The sequence below is a fragment of the Nansenia antarctica genome, assembly GCF_963989245.1.
Source record: "Nansenia antarctica genome assembly, chromosome: 8".
Classification (NCBI taxonomy): Eukaryota; Metazoa; Chordata; class Actinopteri; order Argentiniformes; family Microstomatidae; genus Nansenia; species Nansenia antarctica.
This window is the reverse complement of record NC_137678.1, coordinates 47,697,329-47,710,268: the sequence shown is the minus strand read 5'-3', so window position 1 is coordinate 47,710,268 and position 12,940 is coordinate 47,697,329. Positions and strand designations below refer to the sequence as shown.

The following is a 12,940-nucleotide window of genomic DNA, read 5'->3' as shown; positions in this document are numbered from 1 at the left end:
CCAACAAGTAAGCAGAAGTGCTTGAAGAGAAACATATAGTCGAGCAAAGCAGTTGTGTCCTGTACCGTTTGCCTGATAGAGTTTTGAAGAAAATAGCCAGTCAAAGTCACCTTCAAACCTTCTCCCATGTCACTGAAATTGTAAAAGCCAGAAGCAAGCCCCTGACAATGAAGGCCTACTTAAGATCTTAAGAGCTACTAAAGAAGGTCACTGCTGGAGAGAGAGAGGAAGGAGGGGGGGTGGAGAAAAGGAGAGGAAGACGCAGGTAGTAATGGGTAGGCAAGAGACTGCTGAAGCAAGAGACTGCTGTAGAGGAAAGACTATTCATAAAATGGCTGTCTTTACTTGGACTTGCTCTTGAACTTTTTACCAAACGCCCTCTCCAACTCTGGCACGGACAGAGTGAGGGTAAAGGAACCATCTGAGTCAGATCGAACAATCCGAGCTGTAACAAAACAGTGGTATACAGATAAATGCATGCCCACCCATGTACACACACACACACACACACACGCAAGCATGTACACACGATGACCGGCATTAAATACAACTGTATACAATGAGTGTGCTTTTCACATTCTAAAAGAAACACTAATCATAATAATTTACAAGAGCAGCTCATGCATATCTTCTCAAGAAGAGTCGTAAAATCATACAGACACACAGTGTAATAATAGTATTGATGTATGGAGCAACATTGGTACAAGAACACAGGCATGTCCTGTGATGCTCCTTTTATAAACAGCTTTAAATTAGTCACTGGTAGTGCCTCAGCTCAGCTGTTCCGGATCACAGGAACACCAGTTCAGCTTTGATGATGTCATCTTCCAGAGAGACGAGATCGAAACAGCCAGGAACTTATGTTCCCTGGAATTGGCTCTGCCCCCTTGCCTTATTGAGTTACAGTAAAATTATGATGCTCTGATGGTGCACTAAGTTAGATTACAATCGACTCAAACAGACGGAGAGGCTCAGTTCCATGAGTGCAATGCTTTTTTCATTTCTTGGAAAGTTTATATTTAAAAACAAAATCTATAATATAATATTCAAAGGTCTGAGGTGTGAGTGAGTGAGGGTTTTTGAGGATCGTACAAATGTGAGAATGGAAAAGGATGGATGGAGGAAAAGGATGTCATAAAATTGTGAGATGTCTACTAAGAAAGACAGAGTGAGTGATTGTGGGACTTGTGTGAAAAGATAAGCATCTTTGGGTCTTAGAAAAGCTCAATATGAATTCAGTGTATTATTATTATTATTATTATTATTATTATTATTATTATTATTATTACTATTATTATTAGGATGGTTGCATTAGTGAATGAGTGGTACTGTAGCATGACTGGAACAAAGATCTCACCCAGGTCATTGTTGTTCATCATGGCGTTGGAGCCCCGCAGGCGCGGGCCCTGCTGGGTGAAGTGGTAGCCAAACTTGAGCAACGACCTGTTCTTCTCCAACATACTGGCAATCTCCATCTCCACCTTGTTCCCCCACGGCTGGCTCTGTTTGGAGACGGGGGGGAACGACGAATCACACGCGTTACGATGCAGCATAATGACGACGTATGAAGATTCTCAGGAACATCTGACTTGGATAGTCCCCTAGAGATAGTTAGTTAAACAATCTATCAGCTATCAAGACAAACTATTCAGGTAGATATATTTGGATAGTGCCCTAGAGATAGTTGGTAGATTGTTTAACTAACTATGAAGACAAACTGTTCCTCTAATTCATTTAACCCTTACCCTAAACCTGAAGCACCCTTTGAAAACACGATCAAGCTAAATCTAACTACCCAAATACCTGAACTCTCTGAACAAAGTGGGGCCAAATATGTATGACACATAAACAAATATGAAGCATGGAGTAGTGATATTCATCCTACTATGTTTGGACATATTTCACTTGTTAGATGTACAGTAAGGCCTAATGACCATATTAAGTCTCTAATATAACATTTAGCTTCTTTTATTTTTAATACAATAATCTATCCTTCTGAAAATAACTCCACACTAGTGCAAACGCTTTTCAAACTTGTTGAAAGTACCGTAATCCGTCCAGAGAGAGATATTTATTATCACCATCACATACTGTAAACTGAATATTTCTCTATAAGCTGTGTCTGCTAGCCAGTATAGGGCATCTGATAAGGTGGCAGACACATTCATAGATTGAGTGATAATAAATACATAAATAAAAAGAGACAGACAGACAGACAGACAGACAGATTGTCTTTCAAGGCTTCTGCTTAGGCACTCTAAAGTTCCCGACAGGCAGACAGACAGACAGACAGACAGACCAACTAGTCCCTACCTGGTTGTCGATCTTGAGTTCTTGCAGAGTTGTGTTGGACTGCAGGGCCCCTATCAGAGATAGGATGCCTGTCCCTGTGATGAAGTTAGACTCCACGTTCAGACTCTTCAGAGTGGTGTTGACCTTCAGCATATCAGCCAGGGCCTACCACAAACAGACCCACGGGGGACACTGAATGAAAATATACCGGACACATTATTGCCACGGCAAACAATGGTTTCCAGGAATTTGCTTTGGTGTCAGGTATGTTAAAAAAATATGCGCCACCGAAAAGCTAGCAATTCGATGCCGCGGGTGGTGGTGGTGTTTGGACTTCTGTAAAGTCTCCAATGAAATATATGAATCACCAGCCGTGTACAGTTAAGTCACTCACAAAGGCTATGGGGTCGTTACTCCTGGTTCCTACAATACTCAGACGCTCTACGGCCGTGTTCTCTTTCAAGACGTCTGCGTAGGCCTTCAGGACAGGCACTGGAATATTCTAGAAAACAAAAGTGACAAGAAAATACTTTTGTCAAAGAAAAGACGTCGTTCGTAGAGAACTATTATTGGCACTGCTGTTTTCAGCTGTAAGGCCTCCATCAGGGTGGAGCAGGGCTGTGCCTGCTATACAGACCTACACGTCTAACATTGGGTAGTTAAACGGGTGATGGACCGATCTCGCCTTGGAATTTCCATTACACTGATGGCATTGACCCCGACCCCTGGCTTATCAACCATATCCTGTTGATAGTATTACTGTACTGTGTTATATCATAAATCATGCATATGTACATCAATGGTCAGAATTACCCTGATGTTATTGAGGTTGACCTCCAGAAGGTCAGGGTCGTTCCTCTTCATCCTCTGCAGCGTTTCCTCAACATCAGTAGCGTTGGGCTGTTCGTCAGGGACGGGCTTATACTGGGCGCACTGGATAACACCTGCAACGGGCATGGCATACTATGAGTGAAAATCACACTCTTGTTTGGTTCATATATACTAAATCTATTCATTCTATACTATGTAGAAAACTCATTAGAAAAATCTATCAAAAACGTCATTTCATTTTCAAAGGGATGGCTCATTGTTTTTTCAATTCTTTGCAAGTGCTGTAGAACAATCCAGACTGTTTTTGAGTGCATGTACGTGTGCTATTTTGGAATCTCAGCATGTAGCCAACAGCCACGCTCGCCTTAGATCTAACTGAATCACTTTTATGGGGCAAGTAAGCTGCCTTCTCTAAAAAGCAAAACATCTCCTTTAAGAAACTCCATAACAACATAGAGACAGCATGTCAAGTAAAGGTAACAGAATAACAAATAGTTCAGATCAAAGACTGAGATTAAATATGAATTTGCAAGAATTATTAGGCGATAACCAAACTTGAGAACAGTTCTCAATTGGAGCTATTTGTTCTGAAGCATGCATTACAGCTTTGGCCCATTTAACTCTATGTTCAACTAACACCATTTGTCTTGCCACTTGCAAGTTTACAATAAAGGTTTACTGTAAGTATAACATAGGATAAACAGACGAATCACATTAGGGCAGTTCCCAGGAGCTATCCCACTTACTGTTTAAACCTTGTTTGTTGACAATGTTGCTGCTGGCCAGGGCTTCGTAGTACTGCTGGTTACTCATCAGAGTGTGCATGCCCAAAATGGCTGGTGGTGAAGGAGAGGAGATGGAGTGATAGGAAGAAAGGAGAGAAAAAATAAAGTATGAGAGAGCGAGATAGTGGGGGGAGGGGAGAGAGAGAGGGGGGGGGAGAGAGAGAGAGAGAGAGAGAGAGAGAGAGAGGGGGGGGCGGGGGGAAGAGAGAGAGAGAGGGGGAGAGAGAGAGAGAGTGGGTCAAATGACGTGACCAGAGGGGAATAGATCCAAGGGAAGGTAGTGGGTGGATGCCAACCCTTCCTTCAGTTGGGATTATGTTTACTTGACCGAGTCACCAGAGCAGAGACACAGTAAGTGGGCCTTCAGAGCAGGTTCAAACTCAAAAACATCCCACGCAAAAAAAACATCAGCCCAGACATCCAGTACATTTCACACAAAGCAATTCACATCACAGCACGACACACACCAAAAACAACCGTCGCAATGCAGATCACGGCGAAGGGCATTGTTCAAGTAGCAATTGTCATTGTTACAAATGTCACTCGATACAGACATTGTTTCCCAGAGCGTGTACGCCCTATGAAGACGGTATAAAGAGTCTAGAGGACAGGCTCATTGTGATGCATGGAATGGAATCAGTGTTTAATACCATCGGTCATTCCATTCCATGCCTTACAATGAAACGGTCCTCCGATTGCTACCTCCACCAGCCTTTCTCCTGCTGGAGAAATACCTTGACTGTGTGTATAGACTATGCATATTTCTGGGGTTGTTTTATCTTCCGCGCACTCGTCCAGCCAGTGGGTTCAGATGTATTTGGTACAGCACCAGCTCTGAGGCACGCACAAACGAACAGAGTCAAAACAGGGAGCCAAGAAGAAAGCAGAAAAACAGCAGAAAGAAAGCACTTCCCAAAAAAAACAGCCAGCACATCTTTTCATCTGTCAAGGTGACAGAGTGTATGAGAACAGGTTGTTTTTACAGACACAAACAACAGAGAACAGGCTGTCCATTTTTAGTAGTCCATGGAGCCAGTGACTCATCTGGCGCTATTATTAATTGCAAACCAATTGTGACTGCTCCTGGTGTTTCTGGACACCTCTCGGAAATGAGAAAGACGTCAAATTCGTCTTTAAAGTTTTTTTTTTTTTCTTCAAATTTTCGTTTTTTTAGCTAACATTCAACTCGAAGATGTGAAGTACCCACTCGTTATTTTTCTGAACAGTTTTACGTTCATTAAATAAGTGTAATCTATAACACAATGACTTCGTTTCTTGTTGTTTGATGGGGATTCATTATCTTTGATGGGGATTTTCTGTGCTTAGTGATTTCCGGTGTAGCAACTTTCAAATACTCATGTCGTCTTCAATTTGTTTCCGATTTCAATGTATGATGCATCATTTGAAAGCTTACAATCTGTAGTTTAAGCACATGTAAAAAACAGGAAAATGATTTCGCCTACAGGTAGCCCTTTTCATTGGGCTGTGTCACATTATTAAGTATCTGAGAGGGCTGAATCACTCCAAGCAAGCAAACTGCCAGGCACCATTTACTGTGACTCAGGAGTGGGCAAACTAAACTAAACACGACGATTTACATTTTAACCATTTAGCAGACGCTTTTATCCAAAGTGACTTACAATTAGAGATTACAGGGGCAGTCTCCCTGGAGTAACTTAGGGTTAAGTGCCTTACTCAAGAATGGTACACCAAAGATGGCGGCCGGCTCACTCGCCATGGAATGTTGATTTTATTCTGTTTTTCTATGGGGTCAGCGTGGGAGGTGCAAGCTTACCTGCCCAACCCGCATCAAACTCACATCAAATCACTTTATTTGGACAGTCCCCCGCAGATAGTTTACTCTGGGCCGGTTTCACAGACAAGGCTTAAGCCTAATCCTGGACTAAATCACACTTGCAATGGAAAATCTCCATTTAAGATGCTTTATAGTCTAGGATTAGGCCTAAGCCTTGTCTGTGAAACCAGCCCTAGATGTTGTAACTTAACTATCAACAAACTCTTCAACTGTCCACTAAACATGACCCTAACGCTTACACTAACCTAAGTTCTAACCCTAACCCTGACCTTTAAACTGAACCCGCAACCTAACCCTAACCTTAGTAAATTGTTGCATAGCAACAGACTTGCAGTTCATTATCTAGAAGATGCAGATGAACTAGAGGGCAGTATCCAAATAAAATGGCGACAGACAACAACATGAAGAAAATGCTATGGCAGGATATGCATGGGCAGGCATCCAGATACCCCGTCTATTGTCCTAGAGAGCGCAACCGTCATGTCCAGCAGGAGGAGACACTAATGGAGGGTATGATGAAGACGAGGAGAGGGTGAAGATGGAGGAAGAGGATGTCAGGATGAGGGACACAGGGAGAGGAGGGGTGGAACGCTAGAGGAGACAGCAGAGTGAAATGAGAGCAGAGGATTACTGATGGAGAGACTGTGGTGGTGGTTTTTTTAGGATGAATATAGCATTTCTTCATGCAAAGAGGAAATGGTAGATGCTAAGTGGGATCCTTAGGTCAATCCTCACCTTTACCCTAACCCATAACCCTGACCTAACCAGTTTAAAATCTCCACTTCAATGGAGTGAGGTCAGAGTCAGGCCGTCCCAAGTATCCCACTTAGCATTAACCGTGAGGAAATGGTGACAGGAAGTAGGACAGAAATCGACACAAAGCCACTGTAGGTCTTGTTACCAAAAAGGTTATGCGGTCATTAAGGATCCTCAGTGTCTACAGAGAAGATTAATTGACACAGAACATTGTGTTTAGATTAAATAACAGATTAGACACTGGTAGAACTCAAATGTGCATACCATACAGTGAAAGTCCAATCACACGTTACATTATATGTAAGGTATTCACCAACAGTATGTCTACTTCCTTAGCTCAATGCAGAGAAATGTATACAAAACAGTATGTTCAATTCACAATACAAATTCAATGTCTTTCACAAATGTACAGAATGTAGGAGTGTCTGTAAATGATTGTGTGTGTGTGTGTGTGTGTGTGTGTGTGTGTGTGTGTGTGTGTGTGTGTGTGTGTGTGTCAGTGTTCCTGCGTGAGAGAGAATGAGAGAGGAGAAAGTTGAGGGAGGGAGGGAGGGAGGGAGAGAAAAAATAAGTACATATTGTACTCAGTGTACTGTATGGGTGTGTCTTTCTCCTATCTTTCTCCCTACCTGCGATGTCACAGAGTTCAGCATCACTAGCATTGGCCAGGGCTTCCTCCAGCTCCGGCTCCAGAGTCACGTTCTCCATGATGGGGTCTACCACCTTCTTAGGCACGAAGGCCTTCCCTGGAAGAATGAAGAATGTTTTTATTTGCCATACAATCCATTGTTGGAATTTGGTCTTTTTTGCTCTAGGCACACAGTCAGCCATAGTCGGCATCCCTGGAGCAATTAGGGGTTAAGTGCCTTGCTCAAGGGCACATAGAGCTCCCTCCTGGGGGCGGGGAACGAACCAGCGACCTTCTGATCGCTAGCCGGGCCTCTCTAGCCTCTAGGCCGAAACCGGCCCATTGTGTTCTAGTCACTACATCTTTCCCATTTGGTTTTCAACAACTGACCATGGAAACGACGTAGTTAATACACATTGCGTCATGCAATCCTGACTCACGGGGGCTCTAAAAATCTGTTCTCACAGGACCGAGGGGGGCTACTGTTACTCCCAGCAATCCCTGGCATCTGACCCCCCTGCATCATGCTCTACACCGGCTAACGACTCAGGATTAGCGGCTATGAATGGACACTTGGAGGGGGACATCTGTGTGTGTGCGTGTGTGTGCACGTGTGTGTATGTATGTTTGTGTGAGTGTATGTGTGTGTGTGTGTTGGCGTATGTGTGTGTGTGTGTGTGTGTGTATGTGTGTGTGTGTGTGGGCGTATGTGTGTGTGTGTGTGTGTGTGTGTGTGTGTGTGTGTGTGAGTGTGAGTGTGTGTGTGTGGGCGTGTGTGTGTGTGTGTGTGTGTGTGTGTGAGTGTGTGTGTGAGTGTGAGTGTGAGTGTGTGTGTGTGGGCGTATGTGTGTGTGTGTGTGGGCGTGTGTGTGTGTGTGTGTGTGGGCGTATGTGTGTGTGTATGTAAACCTACAATGCGGTGTCAGAGGTCTGGTCCTGGATCAGAAACTGTGAGCTCTCTGGGTGTGACAGCAGCTGAAGCCATGGAGACAGTTGGTCATTCCGTGTTCAGGTCAGCTCACCTGACCCAGCCTCTGGCAGCCTGGTTGTCCCTGCGCCAGCCAGCTCAGTGGCGGCTGTCAGACCAGAGCGACTGGTGCTCTATCCTCAATCCTCTACCCTTTCCTCAAAATGTCCGTATTTAACCACAAACCTAGATTTTTCCACATAATTTAGCAGCTTCCACTTCCACAATTTCCAATAAGTGGATGTGGTCACATTTTGGGCCAGACATATTGGACCACATCCACTTCCATTATATTCTAAACATTTAAATTGCTAATCTAGGTCAAATAAATAGGAACACGTCTTAAAAAGTGTCACAGTGTATCGCCTGGAGTGAAGGTACGGTATGAAACGCTCCCTTCAAAAGGAACGGTCTGTTGAGGGGAGAAACTCCCACCTAGCCTTATGCTTACATCATTGCTTTTGAATCTGTGTGGGGGGAAGTGTGGGACAAGACACAAGAGCACACCTCAGGGGACAGGGTAGAGCAAGGGACCGCAGTAGAAGAGACAGACTGCTCCCCAGCAGGCTCCCCCTCACCTGGTCTGGACCTGGGAACGGAACGGGCCAGTTGGCCATAGGCCCTGACGGATAGGCAGGCTCAGTCAGGTTGGTAGTGGCATATGTCCTGACACAAGGACAAATGCAGGCCTCTGTGCCAGAGATTGGTCAGGTGGTTAGGCCCTTCCGTCTTCAGACCACACCCCTCTCGGCACAGGAGGTTCCGCCACCACCTTCCTTTTTCTTATGCATGCTAATTTCACGGACAAGCTTGTTTGATGAAGGTCGCCGGGGACGGAAACGTGACGTTTTTTTATATTAAGGCAGCACCTATCTTAGGTGCTGGACTATTTAACGCAGCACCTCTCTTCTTGTCGTTTTGAGCACAAAACCCTCTTCCATTACACTTTAACTGAAGAAAAATGTGAGAGAAAAAAACAACAATGCACGGAGCGTGGATGCTAGCTTTCTGTGATGTACATTTAACATCCTTCTCTGGGGAGTGTCTGGATGGGCCTCCTACCTTTGTTCTCCCCGGTGAAGGGCACAAGGTCCTCCTGGTCCGGATGCTCATTGGCCTGCTTCTCCAGGTGGGCCAGCAGGTTGTCTCTCTCGAAGCTCCCTGTGGGAGCCTTCTTGGTCTGGTCCTTCTGCCTCATGCCGGCAGGTAACAAGGCATTCTAAGAGGACAAAAGTGAATAAAGTCACCCAAATTGAGTGCCAAGAGTGGCTTTATTCACCCAAGATTATGCATAAATGATGATGCTTAATTGTGTAGCCAGTATTGTTGCTTGGCAAACACCACATAAAACAATTGGCATTCTAGGTGGTGAGTGTTCCGGAATTCTTTGGCAGTTGGTGGTTTAACTTCTATATTACTATGCAGCAATCAGACTACTTCAGGCGTGCAAAAAGCCTTTTTCTGATCAACATTGCCTTTTGGTTTTACAGCAGGCCCCCTAGGAACTACTTATCCTCGTAGACAGTGTTGATGTCTCAAAAGCACAGACATAAATACTAATTAGCATAATCTCCCAGGAAGGTCAAACCTAATTAAACAGTTAAAAGAGAGCCTGAAATAGAGATCCACTTAGCCAGATATGGTGGGTACCGCATAGCCAGATATGGTGGTATCTTTATGCGGTAAATATCAATTGCAGGGCTTTTACTATCACTATCCAAGTATGGAACAAAGACAGTTCCCAGACCTGTTAAGCATTATACTGTAGCTATTCTTAGTGCAGAAACAGGTCCATATAGACTGATACCTTATCTTGGCTCTCAGCACCTACAAATGCAGGGGTGCTAACATGCAATACAGTAGTCATAGCTAGACATTAGTTTGACTCCTAAACATGGCTAAATAACAATGCTTATGTTATGACTTCTGAAAGGCAAGAAATACTTGAAAACGTGGGTTCTTTCACATACACACTGATACTACCCACGCACTAATGCACACACGACAGCAACTCACAAGTGCACGCACGCACGCACGCACGCACGCACGCACGCACGCACGCACGCACGCACGCACGCACGCACGCACGCACGCACACACACACACACACACACACACACACACACACACACACACACACACACACACACAGCCTTGCTAGCTCTCTTGGCATAGCAAGCTTCCAGCATTTATGAGCTGTTGGCCATTAATCCTGACCCTATTACTGGCTCTGTCAACACCTCTACAGATGATGAACAATCATGGATACAAACACAGCCCCAAGTAGCTACATAAAGCCATAAATATCTGCTGAGCTCGTATCCCGGTTTCAGCCAACCTCACAAAATGGAATAGGCTACACCTATGTCAGGATCTTTTTAAAATTGACATATTCAGCCCGTTCTTTGATTTTACCAAGCTGACAAATCATGTTTACAGCAATGACGTGGGGAAGGGTTGCAGGGAGGTGGGATTCATTCTGGCTGGGATCTAGCCAGGGTTCGAGTTATGTGGGAGCCAATGGGAGCTGAGCTCCCATAGAGATGGTCTGAGACTCTCTGAGCTCCCATGAAGGCAGTAAAATCAAAAAATCTGTGGGGGTCGCTAATAATACATTACCACAACTATTATTTGATCAAAATGTCAATGTAATGAATATTATTTAATTTATATGATAAATATTGTAAAATAAACACGTTTTCCAAAAGAGCTACGCGCACCATTAATCTCCTGTGAATGACAGTAGGCCTTTGACTGCCTGCACTTCACCACCAAGACACCATGGGGCGCAGTAGAATATTGTGCAACAGCAAAAGGTTGATTAATCAGCTGTGCGGTAAACCGTTGGAACACACAGTGCACAGCTGATTAATCAATTAAACCAATAGAGTGAGACAGGATATGTTCATATACCAGTTGCCTTTCAGGAAGTAGTGGAGATCGTGCACCTAGCCTATTATTGAGAAGCAAACATTCATTCATTAGCTATACAGGAGTATATACATACAGTAGTAGTAGTAGTAGTAGTAGTAGTAGTAGTGTCTCTGTCTCAAGCTACTCATCTACCCGTAACAACTTTTAAAAGTTCAACGCAAACTATTATAAATGTACAGACAGTTTTGTGAGGTGGGAAAGTCGGTAGAAAAGTCTATATTACAAGTTTTATCGGAGCCCTCCGCGCACACGACTATTCACTGCCTCATCAAACCGGAAGTCACCAAACTGTACCCAACCCTAACTATATGTTTACATGCCAACTAATTAGCTAATTCATTTCTGTCATTTAGAGCTGAGGGGAGCAACAGAGAGACGGACAACAGGACAGTAACAGAGAGACAACGGGAGAGGAGAGCAATGACGTGGAGACGTGGGAGTGCAATGACGTGGGAGTGGAGAGCAATGACGTAAAAAAAAAAGTTCAGTGCATTCAGTTCTGTCTCTATTGAGACAGAACTGAATGCACTGAACTTTTTTTTTAAATTCTTTGCATTATTAACACTGTTGTGTTATTGTGTTATTAAAGTGTTTAAGTGTTTTATGGTAAAGCATTATGAGTGGTGTGTGTGCAGGGTGCTCGTGAGTTGTATATTTTGGGGAGGGGGGAGGCTTGTGTATGGGGGCGGGGGGTCCTCACACAAAGGAGTAGCCTAGGGCCACTGACCACCTTAATCCGCTACTGCCTATAGCTAATTAAAACTTGTAAGTCCCATCGCTGTGTGGGCATGATTCGCGCGTGCATGAGAACATTTCGCACTGTTATTTTGGAGACCCCTACAGAGATCAGCTTATAACTCGAACCCTGGATCTAGCCTACTCATAGAAATTGGCTGTTTCTCTCTCAGAGGCTGTGGATCTCTTTTCAGAAATATCCACACTTGGATATTCAATCGCGACACAGTGATTTAGTGCATCCTGGCCTGGCCCCAACCTCAACCACAACCTTTTTCCAGCAACTCCACCTGAAGGTCTTAAAAAGATAAAAACCATAACTTACGTCAGGGTCTAACTCTTGCAGTTCGTCCTCCAGCCTCTGCAGCTCTTCCTCAGAGAGCTTCCTCAGTAGCTCGTCCTCATCCACATCCCGGTAATCCTTCTTTAAGGACATGGCAGCGGCACAACCCGATCACAGCGACCTCCGACCTCCCCCCGACAAAACAGACAGAACGACAACGCAGTGCCCAGACAGACAGACCCTGGGAGGAAGTCTGTAGGCATCAACAACAAAAGCAAGGAGAAAGTTAATTGCCACACATTGGAAGCCTCCCCATACACTTTCTCGGAGAGTCTGGGTCCTAACTTACTTAGACATAGTCTACTTAGAGCTATCAACAGCCCGGATGCACGGGGCAAAACAGCCAATACTGGAGATGTGGAACTCAATTTCGTTGAGCCTCAAAAGCCTGGATCCCGGGTGGGGGGGATGGGAGGTCGTCATTTTAATTTTGTTGTGGTTTATTTTCGGTTCTTGTTTTATTGTACTGTGCCGTGTTGTATGTGTCGTTATTGTCTATAATGTAACTGTCTTGTTGTCGAGTTGTTTAAAAATAAAAAAAGTTGATCACAAAAAAAAAAAAAGCAAGGAGACACAGTTGATCAACACAGCTCCGGACCCCCCCCCCCCCCCCCCTGTAATAATCTAGGTTAGAACAGCATGACCTGACCCAAACCCAGGAGGACACATTAGAACTGAGTATCACTGTTCACTAATCACCTGCAAACTAAACGACTTCACCTGGCGAGAGTAGCATTGGGAGATGAGCATTTGTTTAACACATTAAAAGTGGACCCTTGAGCCAGATTCACACTAATAGGTGTTGCTTGGGGGGTATTTGGGGAATATTTGTACCTGGCGTTAACACAGGCCT

The 12,940-nt window shown here is 44.4% G+C and overlaps 1 protein-coding gene across 1 annotated transcript; it reads right to left on the bottom strand.

Moving 5' to 3' along the window:
* Positions 1-341: 341 nt before the first annotated feature.
* On the bottom strand, positions 342-12,180 carry LOC308164638 (tropomodulin-1-like; the record flags this gene model as incomplete). Its single annotated transcript, XM_080538718.1, has 9 exons — positions 342-445; positions 1,358-1,502; positions 2,314-2,457; positions 2,687-2,794; positions 3,106-3,236; positions 3,870-3,959; positions 7,110-7,226; positions 9,138-9,294; positions 12,070-12,180. 9 exons carry the CDS (start codon positions 12,178-12,180, stop codon positions 342-344), a joined length of 1,107 nt encoding a protein of 368 aa, XP_080394844.1.
* Between the last annotated feature and the right edge of the window lie 760 nt (positions 12,181-12,940).